This window comes from Oncorhynchus masou, unplaced genomic scaffold (assembly GCF_036934945.1).
Source record: "Oncorhynchus masou masou isolate Uvic2021 unplaced genomic scaffold, UVic_Omas_1.1 unplaced_scaffold_1250, whole genome shotgun sequence".
NCBI classification, from domain to species: Eukaryota; Metazoa; Chordata; class Actinopteri; order Salmoniformes; family Salmonidae; genus Oncorhynchus; species Oncorhynchus masou.
Window position 1 is genome coordinate 145,001 of NW_027002320.1, and position 18,278 is coordinate 163,278.

Sequence of the window (18,278 nt, forward strand, 5' to 3'; positions counted from 1 at the left end):
CATCTAACAGGTTCTACCTGGAGACAGCTCTACCATCTAACAGGTTCTACCAGGAGACAGCTCTACCATCTAACAGGTTCTACCAGGAGACAGCTCTACCATCTAACAGGTTCTACCAGGAGACAGCTCTACCATCTAACAGGTTCTACCTGGAGACAGCTCTACCATCTAACAGGTTCTACCTGGAGACAGCTCTAGCATCTATCAGGTTCTACCTGGAGACAGCTCTACCATCTAACAGGTTCTACCTGGAGACAGCTCTACCATCTAACAGGTTCTACCTGGAGACAGCTCTACCATCTAACAGGTTCTACCAGGAGACAGCTCTACCATCTAACAGGTTCTACCTGGAGACAGCTCTACCATCTAACAGGTTCTACCAGGAGACAGCTCTACCATCTAACAGGTTCTACCTGGAGACAGCTCTACCATCTAACAGGTTCTACCAGGAGACAGCTCTACCATCTAACAGGTTCTACCAGGAGACAGCTCTACCATCTAACAGGTTCTACCTGGAGACAGCTCTACCATCTAACAGGTTCTACCTGGAGACAGCTCTACCATCTAACAGGTTCTACCTGGAGACAGCTCTACCATCTAACAGGTTCTACCTGGAGACAGCTCTACCATCTAACAGGTTCTACCAGGAGACAGCTCTACCATCTAACAGGTTCTACCTGGAGACAGCTCTACCATCTAACAGGTTCTACCTGGAGACAGCTCTACCATCTAACAGGTTCTACCAGGAGACAGCTCTACCATCTAACAGGTTCTACCTGGAGACAGCTCTACCATCTAACAGGTTCTACCTGGAGACAGCTCTACCATCTAACAGGTTCTACCTGGAGACAGCTCTACCATCTAACAGGTTCTACCTGGAGACAGCTCTACCATCTAACAGGTTCTACCTGGAGACAGCTCTACCATCTAACAGGTTCTACCTGGAGACAGCTCTACCATCTAACAGGTTCTACCTGGAGACAGCTCTACCATCTAACGGGTTCTACCTGGAGACAGCTCTACCATCTAACAGGTTCTACCTGGAGACAGCTCTACCATCTAACAGGTTCTACCTGGAGACAGCTCTACCATCTAACAGGTTCTGCCAGGAGACAGCTCTACCATCTAACAGGTTCTACCTGGAGACAGCTCTACCATCTAACAGGTTCTACCAGGAGACAGCTCTACCATCTAACAGGTTCTACCAGGAGACAGCTCTACCATCTAACAGGTTCTACCAGGAGACAGCTCTACCATCTAACAGGTTCTACCAGGAGACAGCTCTACCATCTAACAGGTTCTACCTGGAGACAGCTCTACCATCTAACAGGTTCTACCTGGAGACAGCTCTACCATCTAACAGGTTCTACCTGGAGACATCTCTACCATCTAACAGGTTCTACCAGGAGACAGCTCTACCATCTAACAGGTTCTACCTGGAGACAGCTCTACCATCTAACAGGTTCTACCTGGAGACAGCTCTACCATCTAACAGGTTCTACCAGGAGACAGCTCTAACATCTAACAGGTTCTACCAGGAGACAGCTCTACCATCTAACAGGTTCTACCTGGAGACAGCTCTACCATCTAACAGGTTCTACCTGGAGACAGCTCTACCATCTAACAGGTTCTACCTGGAGACAGCTCTACCATCTAACAGGTTCTACCTGGAGACAGCTCTACCATCTAACAGGTTCTACCTGGAGACAGCTCTACCATCTAACAGGTTCTACCTGGAGACAGCTCTACCATCTAACAGGTTCTACCTGGAGACAGCTCTACCATCTAACAGGTTCTACCTGGAGACAGCTCTACCATCTAACAGGTTCTACCAGGAGACAGCTCTACCATCTAACAGATTCTACCAGGAGACAGCTCTACCATCTAACAGGTTCTACCAGGAGACAGCTCTACCATCTAACAGGTTCTACCTGGAGACAGCTCTACCATCTAACAGGTTCTACCTGGAGACAGCTCTAGCATCTATCAGGTTCTACCTGGAGACAGCTCTACCATCTATCAGGTTCTACCTGGAGACAGCTCTACCATCTAACAGGTTCTACCTGGAGACAGCTCTACCATCTAACAGGTTCTACCAGGAGACAGCTCTACCATCTAACAGGTTCTACCTGGAGACAGCTCTACCATCTAACAGGTTCTACCAGGAGACAGCTCTACCATCTAACAGGTTCTACCTGGAGACAGCTCTACCATCTAACAGGTTCTACCAGGAGACAGCTCTACCATCTAACAGGTTCTACCAGGAGACAGCTCTACCATCTAACAGGTTCTACCTGGAGACAGCTCTACCATCTAACAGGTTCTACCTGGAGACAGCTCTACCATCTAACAGGTTCTACCTGGAGACAGCTCTACCATCTAACAGGTTCTACCAGGAGACAGCTCTACCATCTAACAGGTTCTACCTGGAGACAGCTCTACCATCTAACAGGTTCTACCTGGAGACAGCTCTACCATCTAACAGGTTCTACCAGGAGACAGCTCTACCATCTAACAGGTTCTACCTGGAGACAGCTCTACCATCTAACAGGTTCTACCTGGAGACAGCTCTACCATCTAACAGGTTCTACCTGGAGACAGCTCTACCATCTAACAGGTTCTACCTGGAGACAGCCCTGTGAGGAAGTGTCCTAACTGTTTAACTACGACCCTGTGAGGAAGTGTCCTAACTGTGTAGCTACGGCCCTGTGAGGAAGTGTCCTAACTGTGTAACTACCTATGGCCCTGTGAAGAAGTGTCCTAACTGTGTAACTACAACCCTGTGAGGAAGTGTCCTAACTGTGTAACTACGGCCCTGTGAGGAAGTGTCCTGACTGTGTAACTACGGCCCTGTGAGGAAGTGTCCTAACTGTGTAACTACGACCCTGTGAGGAAGTGTCCTAACTGTGTAACTACAGCCCTGTGAGGAAGTGTCCTAACTGTGTAACTACAGCCCTGTGAGGAAGTGTCCTAACTGTGTAACTACCTAAGGCCCTGTGAGGAAGTGTCCTAACTGTGTAACTACGACCCTGTGAGGAAGTGTCCTGACTGTGTAACTACGGCCCTGTGAGGAAGTGTCCTAACTGTGTAACTACGGCCCTGTGAGGAAGTGTCCTAACTGTGTAACTACGGCCCTGTGAGGAAGTGTCCTAACTGTATAGCTACGACCCTGTGAGGAAGTGTCCTAACTGTATAGCTACGACCCTGTGAGGAAGTGTCCTAACTGTGTAACTACTGCCCTGTGATGAAGTGTCCTAACTGTGTAACTACGGCCCTGTGAGGAAGTGTCCTAACTGTGTAACTACGGCCCTGTGAGGAAGTGTCCTAACTGTGTAACTACGACCCTTTGAGGAAGTGTCCTAACTGTGTAACTACGGCCCTGTGAGGAAGTGTCCTAACTGTATAGCTACGACCCTGTGAGGAAGTGTCCTAACTGTATAGCTACGACCCTGTGAGGAAGTGTCCTAACTGTGTAACTACGGCCCTGTGAGGAAGTGTCCTAACTGTGTGTGTGTGACAGTGTTGTGTATGTCCTCCTGACCATGTCTGTTTGTCTCTCCAGGTGTTGAACAAGGCGGTAGAGGCCATCTTGACCGTGTCTGTTTGTCTCTCCAGGTGTTGAACGAGGTGGTAGGGGCCATCTTGACCATGTCTGTTTGTCTCTCCAGGTGTTGAACGAGGCGGTAGAGGCCATCTTGACCATTTGTCTCTCCAGGTGTTGAACGAGGCGGTAGAGGCCATCTTGACCGTGTCTGTTTGTCTCTCCAGGTGTTGAACAAGGCGGTAGGGGCCATCTTGACCGTGTCTGTTTGTCTCTTCAGGTGTTGAACGAGGTGGTAGGGGCCATTTTGACCGTGTCTGTTTGTCTCTCCAGGTGTTGAACGAGGCGATAGGGGCCATCTTGACCGTGTCTGTTTGTCTCTCCAGGTGTTGAACGAGGCGGTAGGGGCCATCTTGACCGTGTCTGTTTGTCTCTCCAGGTGTTGAACGAGGCGGTAGAGGCCATCTTGACCGTGTCTGTTTGTCTCTCCAGGTGTTGAACGAGGCGGTAGGGGCCATCTTGACCGTGTCTATTTGTCTCTCCAGGTGTTGAACGAGGCGGTAGAGGCCATCTTGACCGTGTCTATTTGTCTCTCCAGGTGTTGAACGAGGCGGTAGAGGCCATCTTGACCGTGTCTATTTGTCTCTCCAGGTGTTGAACGAGGCGGTAGAGGCCATCTTGACCGTGTCTGTTTGTCTCTCCAGGTGTTGAACGAGGTGGTAGGGGCCATCTTGACCGTGTCTGTTTGTCTCTCCAGGTGTTGAACGAGGCGGTAGGGGCCATGATGTACCACACCATCACTCTGACCAGAGAGGACCTAGAGAAGTTCAAGGCTCTACGCATCATCATCCGCATCGGCAGCGGCTACGACAACATCGACATCAAGGCAGCCGGAGAGCTGGGTACGCACCAATATTCACCCAACTATGATCGGCAGAATGTAGTCACTTAGCAGAGACACTTTTATCCAGAAGTTACTTTCGTTAACACGTACAGGGCACTCGGAAAGTATTCAGACCCCTTAATTTTGTTTTCACATTTTATGTTACAGCCTTATTCTAAAATGGATTAAATAAATATTTGTCCTCATCACACGCAATACCCCATAATGACAACGCAAAAACTGGTTCTTATGAATTGTAGCTAATTTATTACAAATAGAAAATAGAAACCTTATTTACATAAGTATTCAGACCTTTTGCTATGAGACTCAGGTGCATCCTCTTTCCATTAGTCATCCTTGAGGTGTCAGTGCAAAAAACCAAGCCATGAGGTCAAAGGAATTCTCTGTAGAGCTCTGAGACAGGATTGTGTCAAGGCACAGATCTGGGGAAGGGTACCAAACGATTTCTGCAGCATTGAAGGTTCCCAAGAGCACAGTGGCCTCCATCATTCTTAAATGGAAGACGTTTGGAACCACCAAGACTCTTCCTAGAGCTGGCCACCCGGACAAACTGAGCTATCGGGGGAGAAGGGCCTTGGTCAGTGAGGTGACCAAGAACCCAATGGTCACTCTGATAGAGCTCTAGAGTTCCTTTGTAGAGATAGGAGAACATTCCAGAAAGACAATCATCTCTTCAGCACTCCACCAATCAGGCCTTTATGGTAGAGTGGCCAGATGGAAGCCACTTCTCAGTAAAAGGCACATGACAGCCCACTTGCAGTTTGCCAAAAGGCACCTAAAGAACTCTCAGACCATGAGAAACAAGATTCTCTGGTCTGATAAAACAAGGTGGCACTTCTGGTCTGAATGCTAAGCGTCACGTCTGGAGGAAACCTGGCACCATCCCTACGGTGAAGCATGGTGGTGGCAGCATTATGCTATGGGGATATTTATCAGCTGCAGGGACTGGGAGACTAGTCAGGATCGAGGGAAAGATGAACGGAGCAAGTACAGAGACATCCTTGATGAAAACCTGCTCCAGAGCGCTCAGGACCTCAGACTGGGGTGAAGGTTCACCTTACAACAGGACAACAACCCTAAGCACACAGCCAACACAATGCAGGAGTGGCTTCGGGACAAGTCTCTGAATGTCCTTGAGTGGCCCAGCCAGAACTCGGACTTGAACCAAGATCGAACATCTCTGGAGAGACCTGAAAATAGCTGTGCAGCGACGCTCCCCATCCAACCTGACAGAGCTTGAGAGGATCTGCAGAGAATAATGGGAGAAACTCCCCAAATACAGGTGTGCCAAGCTTGTAGCGTTGTGCCCAAGAATACTTGAGGCTGTAATCGCTGCCAAAGGTGCTTCAACAAAGTACTGAGTAAAAGATCTGAATATTTATGTAAGTGTAATTTCCTAATTTCCTTTTTTGCAAACATTCTATAAACCTGTTTTTGCTTTGTCATTAAGTGGTATTGTATGGTATTATATGGGGTATTGTATTATATGGGGTATTGTATGGTATTATATGGGGTATTGTATGGTATTGTATGGGGTATGGTATTATATGGGGTATGGTATGGTATTGTATGGGGTATGGTATGGTATTGTATGGGGTATTGTATGGTATTATATGGGGTATGGTATGGTATTGTATGGGGTATTGTATGGTATTATATGGGGTATTGTATGGTATTGTATGGGGTATGGTATTATTTGGGGTATTGTAAGGGGTATGGTATTATATGGGGTATGGTATGGTATTGTATGGGGTATGGTATTATATGGGGTATGGTATGGTATTGTATGGGGTATTGTATGGGGTATGGTATTATTTGGGGTATTGTGTGGTATGGTATTATATGGGGTAGGGTATTATATGTGGTATTGTATGGTATTGTATGGTATTGTATGGGGTATTGTATGGTATTGTATGGGGTATGGTATGGTATTGTATGGTATGGTATGGTATTGTATGGGGTATTGTCTGGTATTGTATGGGGTATGGTATGGTATTGTATGGGGTATGGTATGGTATTGTATGGTATGGTATGGTATTGTATGGGGTATTGTATGGTATTATATGGGGTATTGTATGGTATGTTATTGTATGGGGTATAGTATGGTATTGTATGGTATGGTATTGTATGGGGTATTGTATGGTATTGTATGGGGTATTGTATGGTATTGTATGGGGTATGGTATGGAATTGTATGGGTTATGGTATGGTATTGTATGGTATGGTATGGTATTGTATGGTATGGTATTGTATGGTATTATATGGGGTATTGTATGGTATGGTATTGTATGGGGTATGGTATGGTATTGTATGGGGTATTGTATGTTATGGTATGGTATTGTATGGGGTATTGTATGGTATGGTATGGTATTGTATGGGGTATTGTATGGTATTGTATGGGGTATTGTATGGTATGGTATGGTATTGTATGGGGTATGGTATGTTATGGTATTGTATGGGGTATGGTATGGAATTGTATGGGGTATGGTATGGTATGGTATTGTATGGTATGGTATGGTATTGTATGGTATGGTATGATATTGTATGGGGTATGGTATGGAATTGTATGGGGAATTGTATGGTATGGTATTGTATGGTATGGTATTGTATGGAATTGTATGGGGGATTGTATTGTAGGGTGTATTGTATGGGGTATTGTATGGTATTATATGGGGCATTGTATTGTATGTGGTAGTGTATGGTATATATTATATGGGGTATTGTATGGTATATATTATATGGGGTATTGTATGGTATATATTATATGGGGTATTGTATGGTATATATTATATGGGGTATTGTATGGTATATATTATATGGGGTATTGTATGGTATATATTATATGGGGTATTGTATGGTATATATTATATGGGGTATTGTATGGTATATATTATATGGGGTATTGTATGGTATATATTATATGGGGTATTGTATGGTATATATTATATGGGGTATTGTATGGTATATATTATATGGGGTATTGTATGGTATATATTGTATGGGATGGTATTATATGGGGTATTGTATGGTATGCCCCCCTCTAACCAATGAACAACTGTATTTCTACACACCTAATCTACATCTAACCTGTGTGTTTGCTTTCTATAACTAACAAACTCTGTGTGTCCTCCTCCCCCAGATGTCTCTTAATCTAACTCTGTGTGTGTCCTCCTCTCCCAGATGTCTCTTAATCTAACTCTGTGTGTCCTCCTCTCCCAGATGTCTCTTAATCTAACTCTGTGTGTCCTCCTCTCCCAGATGTCTCTTAATCTAACTCTGTGTGTCCTCATCCCCCAGATGTCTCTTAATCTAACTCTGTGTGTCCTCCTCTCCCAGATGTCTCTTAATCTAACTCTGTGTGTCCTCATCCCCCAGATGTATCTTAATCTAACTCTGTGTGTCCTCATCCCCCAGATGTCTCTTAATCTAACTCTGTGTGTGTCCTCCTCTCCCAGATGTCTCTTAATCTAACTCTGTGTGTCCTCCTCCCCCAGATGTCTCTTAATCTAACTCTGTGTGTCCTCATCCCCCAGATGTATCTTAATCTAACTCTGTGTGTCCTCATCCCCCAGATGTCTCTTAATCTAACTCTGTGTGTGTCCTCCTCTCCCAGATGTCTCTTAATCTAACTCTGTGTGTCCTCCTCTCCCAGATGTCTCTTAATCTAACTCTGTGTGTCCTCCTCTCCCAGATGTCTCTTAATCTAACTCTGTGTGTCCTCATCCCCCAGATGTCTCTTAATCTAACTCTGTGTGTCCTCCTCTCCCAGATGTCTCTTAATCTAACTCTGTGTGTCCTCATCCCCCAGATGTCTCTTAATCTAACTCTGTGTGTCCTCATCCCCCAGATGTCTCTTAATCTAACTCTGTGTGTCCTCATCCCTCAGGTGTCGCTTAATCTAACTCTGTGTGTCCTCCTCCTCCTGGTGTCTCTTAATCTAACTCTGTGTGTCCTCCTCTCCCAGATGTCTCTTAATCTAACTCTGTGTGTGTCCTCCTCTCCCAGATGTCTCTTAATCTAACTCTGTGTGTCCTCCTCCTCCTGGTGTCTCTTAATCTAACTCTGTGTGTCCTCATCCCCGAGATGTCTCTTAATCTAACTCTGTGTGTCCTCATCCCCCAGATGTCTCTTAATCTAACTCTGTGTGTGTCCTCCTCTCCCAGATGTCTCTTAATCTAACTCTGTGTGTGTCCTCCTCTCCCAGATGTCTCTTAATCTAACTCTGTGTGTCCTCCTCCCCCAGGTGTCTCTTAATCTAACTCTGTGTGTCCTCCTCCCCCAGGCGTAGCAGTGTGTAACATCCCGTCGGCTTGCGTGGAGGAGACAGCGGACTCCACCTTGTGTCACATCCTCAACCTGTACCGACGAAACACCTGGTTGTACCAGGCTCTCCGGGAAGGCACGCGGGTCCAGAGCGTGGAGCAGATCAGAGAGGTGGCTTCTGGAGCGGCACGCATCCGTGGGGAGACACTGGGCCTTATAGGCTTCGGTGAGGAACTGTGTGGAAGGACTCCTCTGTTCCTCTCTCTCCTCTGTTCCTCTCTCTCCTCTGTTTCTCTCTCTCTCTCTGTCGATTTCTCTCCGTCTCTCTCTCTCTTTCTCTCTCTCTCTCTCCCTCACTCTCTCTCTCTCTCTGTCGGTTTTTTCTCTCTCTCTCTCTCTCTCTCTCTCTCTCTCTCTCTGTCGATTTCTCTCTGTCTCTCTCTCTCCCTCACTCTCTCTCTCTCTCTGTCGGTTTCTCTCTCTCTCTCTCTGTCGATTTCTCTCTGTCTCTCTCTTTCTCTCTCTCTCCCTCACTCTCTCTCTCTCTCTGTCGGTTTCTCTCTCTCTCTGTCGATTTCTCTCTGTCTCTCTCTCTCCCTCATTCTCTCTCTCTCTGTCGGTTTCTCTCTCTCTCTCTCAATTCAATTCAATTCAAGGGGCTTTATTGGCATGGGTAACATGTGTTAACATTGCCAAAGCAATCTCTCTATATTGCTTTCCCTCTCATGCCCCTTCTCTCTGTATGGCTGAGAGACACAGTTGGTCTTCATCGTGGACACTGTCTCTCCCTCAATCAATCAATCAAATGTATTTATAAAGCCCTTCGTACATCAGCTGATATCTCAAAGTGCTGTACAGAAACCCAGCCTAAAACCCCAAACAGCAAGCAATGCAGGTGTAGAAGCACGGTGGCTAGGAAAAACTCCCTAGAAAGGCCAAAACCTAGGAAGAAACCTAGAGAGGAACCAGGCTATGAGGGGTGGACAGGGACAGGGACACACACAGACCCTATGGACAGGGACACACACACAGGCCCTGTGGACAGGGACAGGGATACACACACACAGGCCCTATGGACAGGGACAGGGACAGGGACACACACAGACCCTAGGGACAGGGGCACACACAGACCCTAGGGACAGGGGCACACACAGGCACTATGGACAGGGACAGGGACACACACAGACCCTAGGGACAGGGGCACACACAGGCCCTATGGACAGGGACAGGGACACACACAGACCCTAGGGACAGGGGCACACACAGGCACTATGGACATGGACAGGGACACACACAGACCCTAGGGACAGGGGCACACACAGACCCTATGGACAGGGACAGGGACAGGGACACACACAGACCCTAGGGACAGGGGCACACACAGACCCTAGGGACAGGGACACACACAGACCCTAGGGACAGGGGCACACACAGACCTTATGGACAGGGACAGGGACAGGAACACACACAGGCCGTGTGACCAGGTCTTTCATTCAATCTGTCTGCTCCGGAGCCAGTGAGAGCTGCAGCTGTTCCTCTCAGACAGGACACTCTCTACCTCGTCAGCACGGCTCAGCGTTCCTCTCAGATGGGACACTCTCTCTACCGTGTTAACACGGCTCAGCGTTCCTCTCAGACGGGACACTCTCTCTACCGTGTTAGCACGGCTCAGCGTTCCTCTCAGATGGGACACTCTCTCTACCGTGTCAGCACGGCTCAGCGTTCCTCTCAGACGGGACACTCTCTACCTCGTCAGCACGGCTCAGCGTTCCTCTCAGACAGGACACTCTCTCTACCGTGTTAGCACGGCTCAGCGTTCCTCTCAGATGGGACACTCTCTCTACCTCGTCAGCACGGCTCAGCGTTCCTCTCAGATGGGACACTCTCTCTACCTCGTCAGCACGGCTCAGTGTTCCTCTCAGACAGGACACTCTCTCTACCGTGTTAACACGGCTCAGCGTTCCTCTCAGACAGGACACTCTCTCTACCGTGTTAACATGGCTCAGCGTTCCTCTCAGACAGGACACTCTCTCTACCTCGTCAGCAAGGCTCAGCGTTCCTCTCAGACAGGACACTCTCTCTACCGTGTTAGCAAGGCTCAGCGTTCCTCTCAGACAGGACACTCTCTCTACCGTGTTAACACGGCTCAGCGTTCCTCACATACAGGACACTCTCTCTACCTCGTCAGCAAGGCTCAGCGTTCCTCTCAGACAGGACACTCTCTCTACCGTGTTAGCACGGCTCAGCGTTCCTCTCAGACGGGACACTCTCTCTACCGTGTCAGCACGGCTCAGCGTTCCTCTCAGATGGGACACTCTCTCTACCGTGTCAGCACGGCTCAGCGTTCCTCTCAGATGGGACAGTCTCTCTACCTCGTCAGCACGGCTCAGCGTTCCTCTCAGATGGGACAGTCTCTCTACCTCGTCAGCACGGCTCAGCGTTCCTCTCAGATGGGACAGTCTCTCTACCTCGTCAGCACGGCTCAGCGTTCCTCTCAGACAGGACACTCTCTCTACCGTGTCAGCACGGCTCAGCGTTCCTCTCAGATGGGACAGTCTCTCTACCTCGTCAGCACGGCTCAGCGTTCCTCTCAGACAGGACACTCTCTCTACCGTGTCAGCAAGGCTCAGCGTTCCTCTCAGACAGGACACTCTCTCTACCGTGTTAGCAAGGCTCAGCGTTCCTCTCAGATGGGACAGTCTCTCTCCCGTGTTAGCAAGGCTCAGCGTTCCTCTCAGACAGGACACTCTCTCTACCGTGTTAGCAAGGCTCAGCGTTCCTCTCAGACGGAACACTCTCTCTACCTCATCAGCACGGCTCAGCGTTCCTCTCAGACAGGACACTCTCTCTACCGTGTCAGCACGGCTCAGCGTTCCTCTCAGACGGAACACTCTCTCTACCTCATCAGCACGGCTCAGCGTTCCTCTCAGACAGGTAACTCTCTCTACCGTGTTAGCAAGGCTCAGCGTTCCTCTCAGACAGGACACTCTCTCTACCTCGTCAGCACGGCTCAGTGTTCCTCTCAGATGGGACAGTCTCTCTACCTCGTCAGCACGGCTCAGCGTTCCTCTCAGACAGGACACTCTCTCTACCGTGTTAACACGGCTCAGCGTTCCTCTCAGACGGGACACTCTCTCTACCGTGTTAGCACGGCTCAGCGTTCCTCTCAGACAGGACACTCTCTACCTCGTCAGCACGGCTCAGCGTTCCTCTCAGATGGGACACTCTCTCTACCTCGTCAGCACAGCTCAGCGTTCCTCTCAGACAGGACACTCTCTCTACCTCGTCAGCAAGGCTCAGCGTTCCTCTCAGACAGGACACTCTCTCTACCTCGTCAGCAAGGCTCAGCGTTCCTCTCAGACGGGACAGTCTCTCTACCTCGTCAGCAAGGCTCAGCGTTCCTCTCAGACAGGACACTCTCTCTACCTCGTCAGCAAGGCTCAGCGTTCCTCTCAGACGGGACACTCTCTCTACCTCGTCAGCAAGGCTCAGCGTTCCTCTCAGACAGGACACTCTCTCTACCTCGTCAGCACGGCTCAGCGTTCCTCTCAGACGGGACACTCTCTCTACCTCGTCAGCACGGCTCAGCGTTCCTCTCAGACAGGACACTCTCTCTACCTCGTCAGCAAGGCTCAGCGTTCCTCTCAGATGGGAGACTCTCTCTACCGTGTTAGCAAGGCTCAGCGTTCCTCTCAGATGGGAGACTCTCTCTACCGTGTTAACACGGCTCAGCGTTCCTCTCAGACAGGACACTCTCTCTACCTCGTCAGCACGGCTCAGCGTTCCTCTCAGACAGGACACTCTCTCTACCTCGTCAGCAAGGCTCAGCGTTCCTCTCAGATGGGAGACTCTCTCTACCGTGTTAGCAAGGCTCAGCGTTCCTCTCAGATGGGAGACTCTCTCTACCGTGTTAACAAGGCTCAGCGTTCCTCTCAGACAGGACACTCTCTCTACCGCGTTAACACGGCTCAGCGTTCCTCTCAAGACGGGACACTCTCTCTCCCTGACAATTGTGTTGGGGAGGGCTGAATAGGCAAGGCTGAGGCTAAGGGTCCCATGCCAGGCCCTGCTCTCTGAGCTAAGGGACAATGAGACACTGGGCGGGTGGTGTAGGGGGGGTTGGAGAGATAAGGTGTACTTTGGAGAGAGCAGGGAGAGAGATAAAACCCATTGAATTTAGAGGAGAGGGAAAGGAGAGAGGAGGGGGAGAGCAGAGAGAGGAGAGGAGAGAGAGGGGAGGAGAGCAGAGAGAGAGAGGAGAAAGAGGAGAGGAGAGAACAGAGAGGAGAGAACAGAGAGGGGAGAACCGAGAGGAGAGAACCGAGAGAGAGAACCGAGAGAGAGGGAACAGAGAGCTCCCCCATCTGGCTGCCCATCCCACACTGAGATGAGACAGGACACACACACTATGGCTTGGCTATTTGTAAGGTGATGTGTGTGTTGATGTTGTGACTAAACCGTGCTCTCTCCTCTGTCTCTGTGCGTGTAGGGCGTTCGGGTCAGGCGGTGGCTGTGCGAGCCAAGGTGTTTGGCTTCAACGTGATCTTCTACGACCCCTACCTGCAGGACGGCTTGGAGCGTTCCCTGGGTGTCCAGCGGGTCTACACCCTACAAGACCTGCTCTACCAGTCAGACTGCGTGTCTCTGCACTGCAACTTGAATGAACACAACCACCATCTCATCAACGACTTCACCATCAAACAGGTAGAGAGGACAGCTGACCTTTGACCTTTATGGTGTAACTCACTGACTCCCAGTCAGTTATTAATATGGGCTATTAGTTCATATAGTTATTGATATGAGTTATTAATCTATATAATTATTAATATGGGTTATTAATTGATGTGGTTATTAATATGGGTTATTAGTTCATATAGTTATTGATATGAGTTATTAATTCATATGGTTATTAATATGGGCTATTAATTAATATATGTATTACTGTGCCATTAATTCATATAGTTATTAATCTGGGTTATTAATTCATATGGTTATTAATATGGGTTATTAATATGGGTTATTAATAGGGGGTATTAATTCATATGGTTATTTATATGGGTTATTAATTCATATGGTTATTAATATGGGCTATTAATTAATATATGTATTACTGTGCCATTAATTCATATAGTTATTAATCTATATAGTTATTAATATGGGATATTAATATGGGTTATTAATATGGGTTATTGATTCATATGGTTATTAATATGGGATATTAATATGGGTTATTAATATGGGTTACTAATTCATATGGTTATTAATACGGGTTATAAATTAATATGGTTATTAATATGGGTTATTAATTCATATGGTTATTAATATGGGTTATTAATTCATATGGTTATTAATATGGGGTATTAATTCATATGGTTATTAATATGGGTTATTAATTCGTATGGTTATTTATATGGGTTATTAATATGGGTTATTAATTCATATGGGTATTAATATGGGTTATAAATTAATATGGTTATTAATATGGGTTATTAATTCATATGGTTATTAATATGGGTTATTAATTCATATGGTTATTAATATGGGTTATAAATTCATATGGTTATTAATATGGGTTATAAATTCATATGGTTATTAATATGGTTATTAATATGGGTTATTAATTCATATGGTTATTAATATGGGTTATAAATTCATATGGTTATTAATATGGGTTATAAATTCATATGGTTATTAATATGGTTATTAATATGGGTTATTAATTCATATGGTTATTAATATGGGTTATTAATTCATGTGGTTATTCATTCATATGGTTATTAATATGGGTTATTAATTCATATGGTTATTAATATGGGTTATTAATTAATATATGTATTAATGTGTCATTCATTCATATAGTTATTAATGAGTTATTCATTCATATAGTTATTGATATGAGTTATTAATCTATATAGTTATTAATATGGGTTATTAATTGATGTGGTTATTAATATGGGTTATTAATTCATATAGTTATTAAACAGACTGTCCTGAACACCTCATCATCCTTATATATATTAAATATTATCATTAGAAACTACCAACTCTGCCTAGAAGGCCAGCATCCCGGAGTCACCTCTTCACTGTTGACGTTGAGACTGGTGTTTTGCGCGTACTATTTCATGAAGCTGCCTGTTGAGGACTTGTGAGGCATCTGTTTCTCAAACTAGACACTCTAATGTACTTGTCCTCTTGCTCAGTTGTGCACCGGGGCCTCCCACTCCTCTTTCTATTCTGTTTAGAGACAGTTTGCGCTGTTCTGTGACGGGAGTAGTACACAGCGTTGAACAAGATTTTCAGTTTCTTGGCAATTTCTCACATGGAATAGCCTTCATTTCTCAGAGCAAGAATAGACTGACGAGTTTCAGAAGAAAGGTATTTGTTTTGGGCCATTTTGAGCCTGTAATTGAACCCACAAATGCTGATGCTCCAGATACTCAACTAGTCTAAAGAAGGCCAGTTTTATTGCTTCTTTAATCAGGACAACAGTTTTCAGATGTGCTAACATAATCGCAAAAGGGTTTTCTAATGATCAATTAGCCTTTTTAAAATGATAAACTTGGATTAGCTAACACAACGTGCCATTGGAACACAGGAGTGATGGTTGCTGATAATGGGCCTCTGTACGTCTATGTAGATATTCCATTAAAAATCAGCCGTTTCCAGCTACAATAGTCATTTACAACATTAACAATGTCTACACTGTATTTCTGATCAATTTGATGTTATTTTAATGGATAAAAAATGTGTTTTTTTTTCAAAAGTAAGGACCTCAAACTATTGAACGGTAGTTAACATATGATACGAGTAATGTAAGATATGTAAACATTATTAAAGTGCCATTTTATAAAGTGACTCGTGATCCATTTATTAAAGATGCCAGTGATTTGGTCTCCATGTTGGCAGCAGCCTCTCTGAGTTCGTGATTTCTGTTTAACAGTCTGATGGCCTGGTGGTATAGGTGTCCTGGAGGGCAGGTAGTGTGCCCCCGGTGATGCGTTGTGCAGACCTCACTACCCTCTGGAGAGCCTTACGGTTGTGGGCGGAGCAGTTGCCGTACCAGGCGGTGATACACACTCGAGAGCATCCTGTCGTGCTTTATCTGTAAAAGTTTGTGAGGGTCTTAGGTGACAAGCCATATTACTTCAGTCTCCTGAAGTGGGTCCTGTGGGTCCTGTGTGGCTCAGTCGGTAGAGCATGGCGCTTGCAACGCCAAGCGTCGTGGGTTCGATTCCCTGCTGGGGCCACCCATATGTAAAAGTAGTGGCCCCAGCCGACTTGTAAGTCGCTTTGGACAAAAGCGTCTGCTAAATGGGATATATTATTATATATTATTATATTAGGTTGAAGAGGCGATGTTGCACCTTCTTCACCACACTGTCTGTGTGGGTGGACCAATTCAGTTTGTCTGTGATGTGTACGCCCAGGAACTTAAAACTTACTACCCTCTCCACTACTGTTCCATCGATGTGGATAGGGGGATGCTCCCTCTGCTGTTTCCTGAAGTCCATGATCATCTCCTTTGTTTTGTTGACGTTGAGTGTGAGGTAATTTTCCTGACACCACACTCAGAGAGCCCTCACCACCTCCCTGTAGGCCGTCTCGTCGTTGTCGTCTAAAATACCACATCTGGTCTGTCTGGTCTGCCACCTGGTGGAGGAGAGGAGAATTACACCTCTTATCTTAGTTTCCTCTGACTCTCTCAGGTTGACTTCACTGTTCAGAGCTGCTGTCAAAACTACAATACTCCATCTGGTCTGTCTGGTCTGCCACCTGGTGGAGGAGAGGAGAATTACACCTCTTATCTCAGTTTCCTCTTATTTTCTGTGTTTCTATTCTTTCTGGTTGACTTCACATCTGAGAGACAGAGAGAGAGAGAGCATTGAAGAGCTGTCTGAAGGAGAACAACAGAATAGAGAAGGCTCTATCTCTTAACCTAGTTCTTAACTCCTCTCCTGTGTCTCTTCTTCGTTGTTCTCTCAAGCCTGCATCTTCTTATGTGTGTGTGTGTGTGTGTGTGTGTGTGTGTGTGTGTGTGTGTGTGTGTGTGTGTGTGTGTGTGTGTGTGTGTGTGTGTGTGTGTGTGTGTGTGTGTGTGTGTGTGTGTGTGTGTGTGTGTGTGTGTGTGTGTGTGTGTGTGTGTTTAATGAAAGGATGACTGACAGTGCGAGGGCTTTTCATGTCGTGGATTTCGTATTGTGTCTAGATTTAAGGGATTACAGTTTCTTCCAAGACTATTAATTGGATTTTTCTGGAGCTGTTGTTTTTCTCGCTAGCAGTTTTTTATTTATTTTTGTCTAGTATAGTTATCAACTGTCATCTTGTCCTCAACGTAGTGCACTATAAAGGGAATAGAGTTCCATTTGGGATCTCCACATCTACAGCCAACTATGTGAGCTGAGTCAAGTAGTGCACTATCAAGGGACTAGGGTTCCATTTGGGAAACTCCCATCTACAGCCAACTATGTGAGCTGAGTCAAGTAGTGCACTATCAAGGGACTAGGGTTCCATTTGGGAAACTCCCATCTACAGCCAACTATGTGAGCTGAGACAAGTAGTGCACTATTAAGGGAATAGAGTTCCATTTGGGACTAGGGTTCCATTTGGGAAACTCCCATCTACAGCCAACTATGTGAGCTGAGCCAAGTAGTGCACTATCAAGGGACTAGGGTTCCATTTGGGATGTCCCATCTACAGCCAACTATCTGAGCTGAGCCAAGTAGTGCACTATCAAGGGACTAGGGTTCCATTTGGGAAACTCCCATCTACAGCCAACTATGTGAGCTGAGACAAGTAGTGCACTATTAAGGGAATAGAGTTCCATTTGGGACTAGGGTTCCATTTGGGAAACTCCCATCTACAGCCAACTATGTGAGCTGAGCCAAGTAGTGCACTATCAAGGGACTAGGGTTCCATTTGGGATGTCCCATCTACAGCCAACTATGTGAGCTGAGTCAAGTAGTGCCCTATCAATGGACTAGGGTTCCATTTGGGATGTCCCCACGCACACAACTCCTAAAGAACTTTTGACAGTGATCCCTCAGAGCTGATTTTCCTCAAGTGTAGATGTGTAGAGGTGTAGATGTGAGACAGACATATTTGCGTGTGCGTGTGCATGTGTTGCCCAGATGCTCGGTTTGTCATGTCTTCAGTAGAGCGTCAAAGACATTCTAGGCATCAGTAGGTCATCTCTATTCTATTCTCTCTTCTCCAGCTCTATCAGTAGGTCATCTCTATTCTATTATCTCTTCTCCAGCTCTATCAGTAGGTCATCTCTATTCTAGTCTCTCTTCTCCAGCTCTATCAGTAGGTCATCTCTATTCTTGTCTCTCTTCTCCAGCTCTATCATTAGGTCATCTCTATTCTTGTCTCTCTTCTCCAGCTCTATCATTAGGTCATCTCTATTCTAGTCTCTCTTCTCCAGCTCTATCAGTAGGTCATCTCTATTCTAGTCTCTCTTCTCCAGCTCCATCAGTAGGTCATCTCTATTCTAGTCTCTCTTCTCCAGCTCTATCAGTAGGTCATCTCTATTCTAATCTCTCTTCTCCAGCTCTATCAGTAGGTCATCTCT

At 46.3% G+C, this 18,278-nt stretch overlaps 1 protein-coding gene across 2 annotated transcripts in view; it reads left to right on the top strand.

Moving 5' to 3' along the window:
• Positions 1-18,278, top strand: part of LOC135530080 (C-terminal-binding protein 2-like) — a 121,842-nt gene that overhangs the window by 83,720 nt on the left and 19,844 nt on the right. For both annotated transcript variants that reach the window (XM_064958467.1, XM_064958466.1), the window contains exons 3-5: positions 4,299-4,443; positions 8,727-8,933; positions 13,197-13,411. In XM_064958467.1, coding sequence (XP_064814539.1) covers positions 4,299-4,443; positions 8,727-8,933; positions 13,197-13,411 — 567 coding nt within the window. The remainder of the gene's footprint in view (positions 1-4,298; positions 4,444-8,726; positions 8,934-13,196; positions 13,412-18,278) is intronic.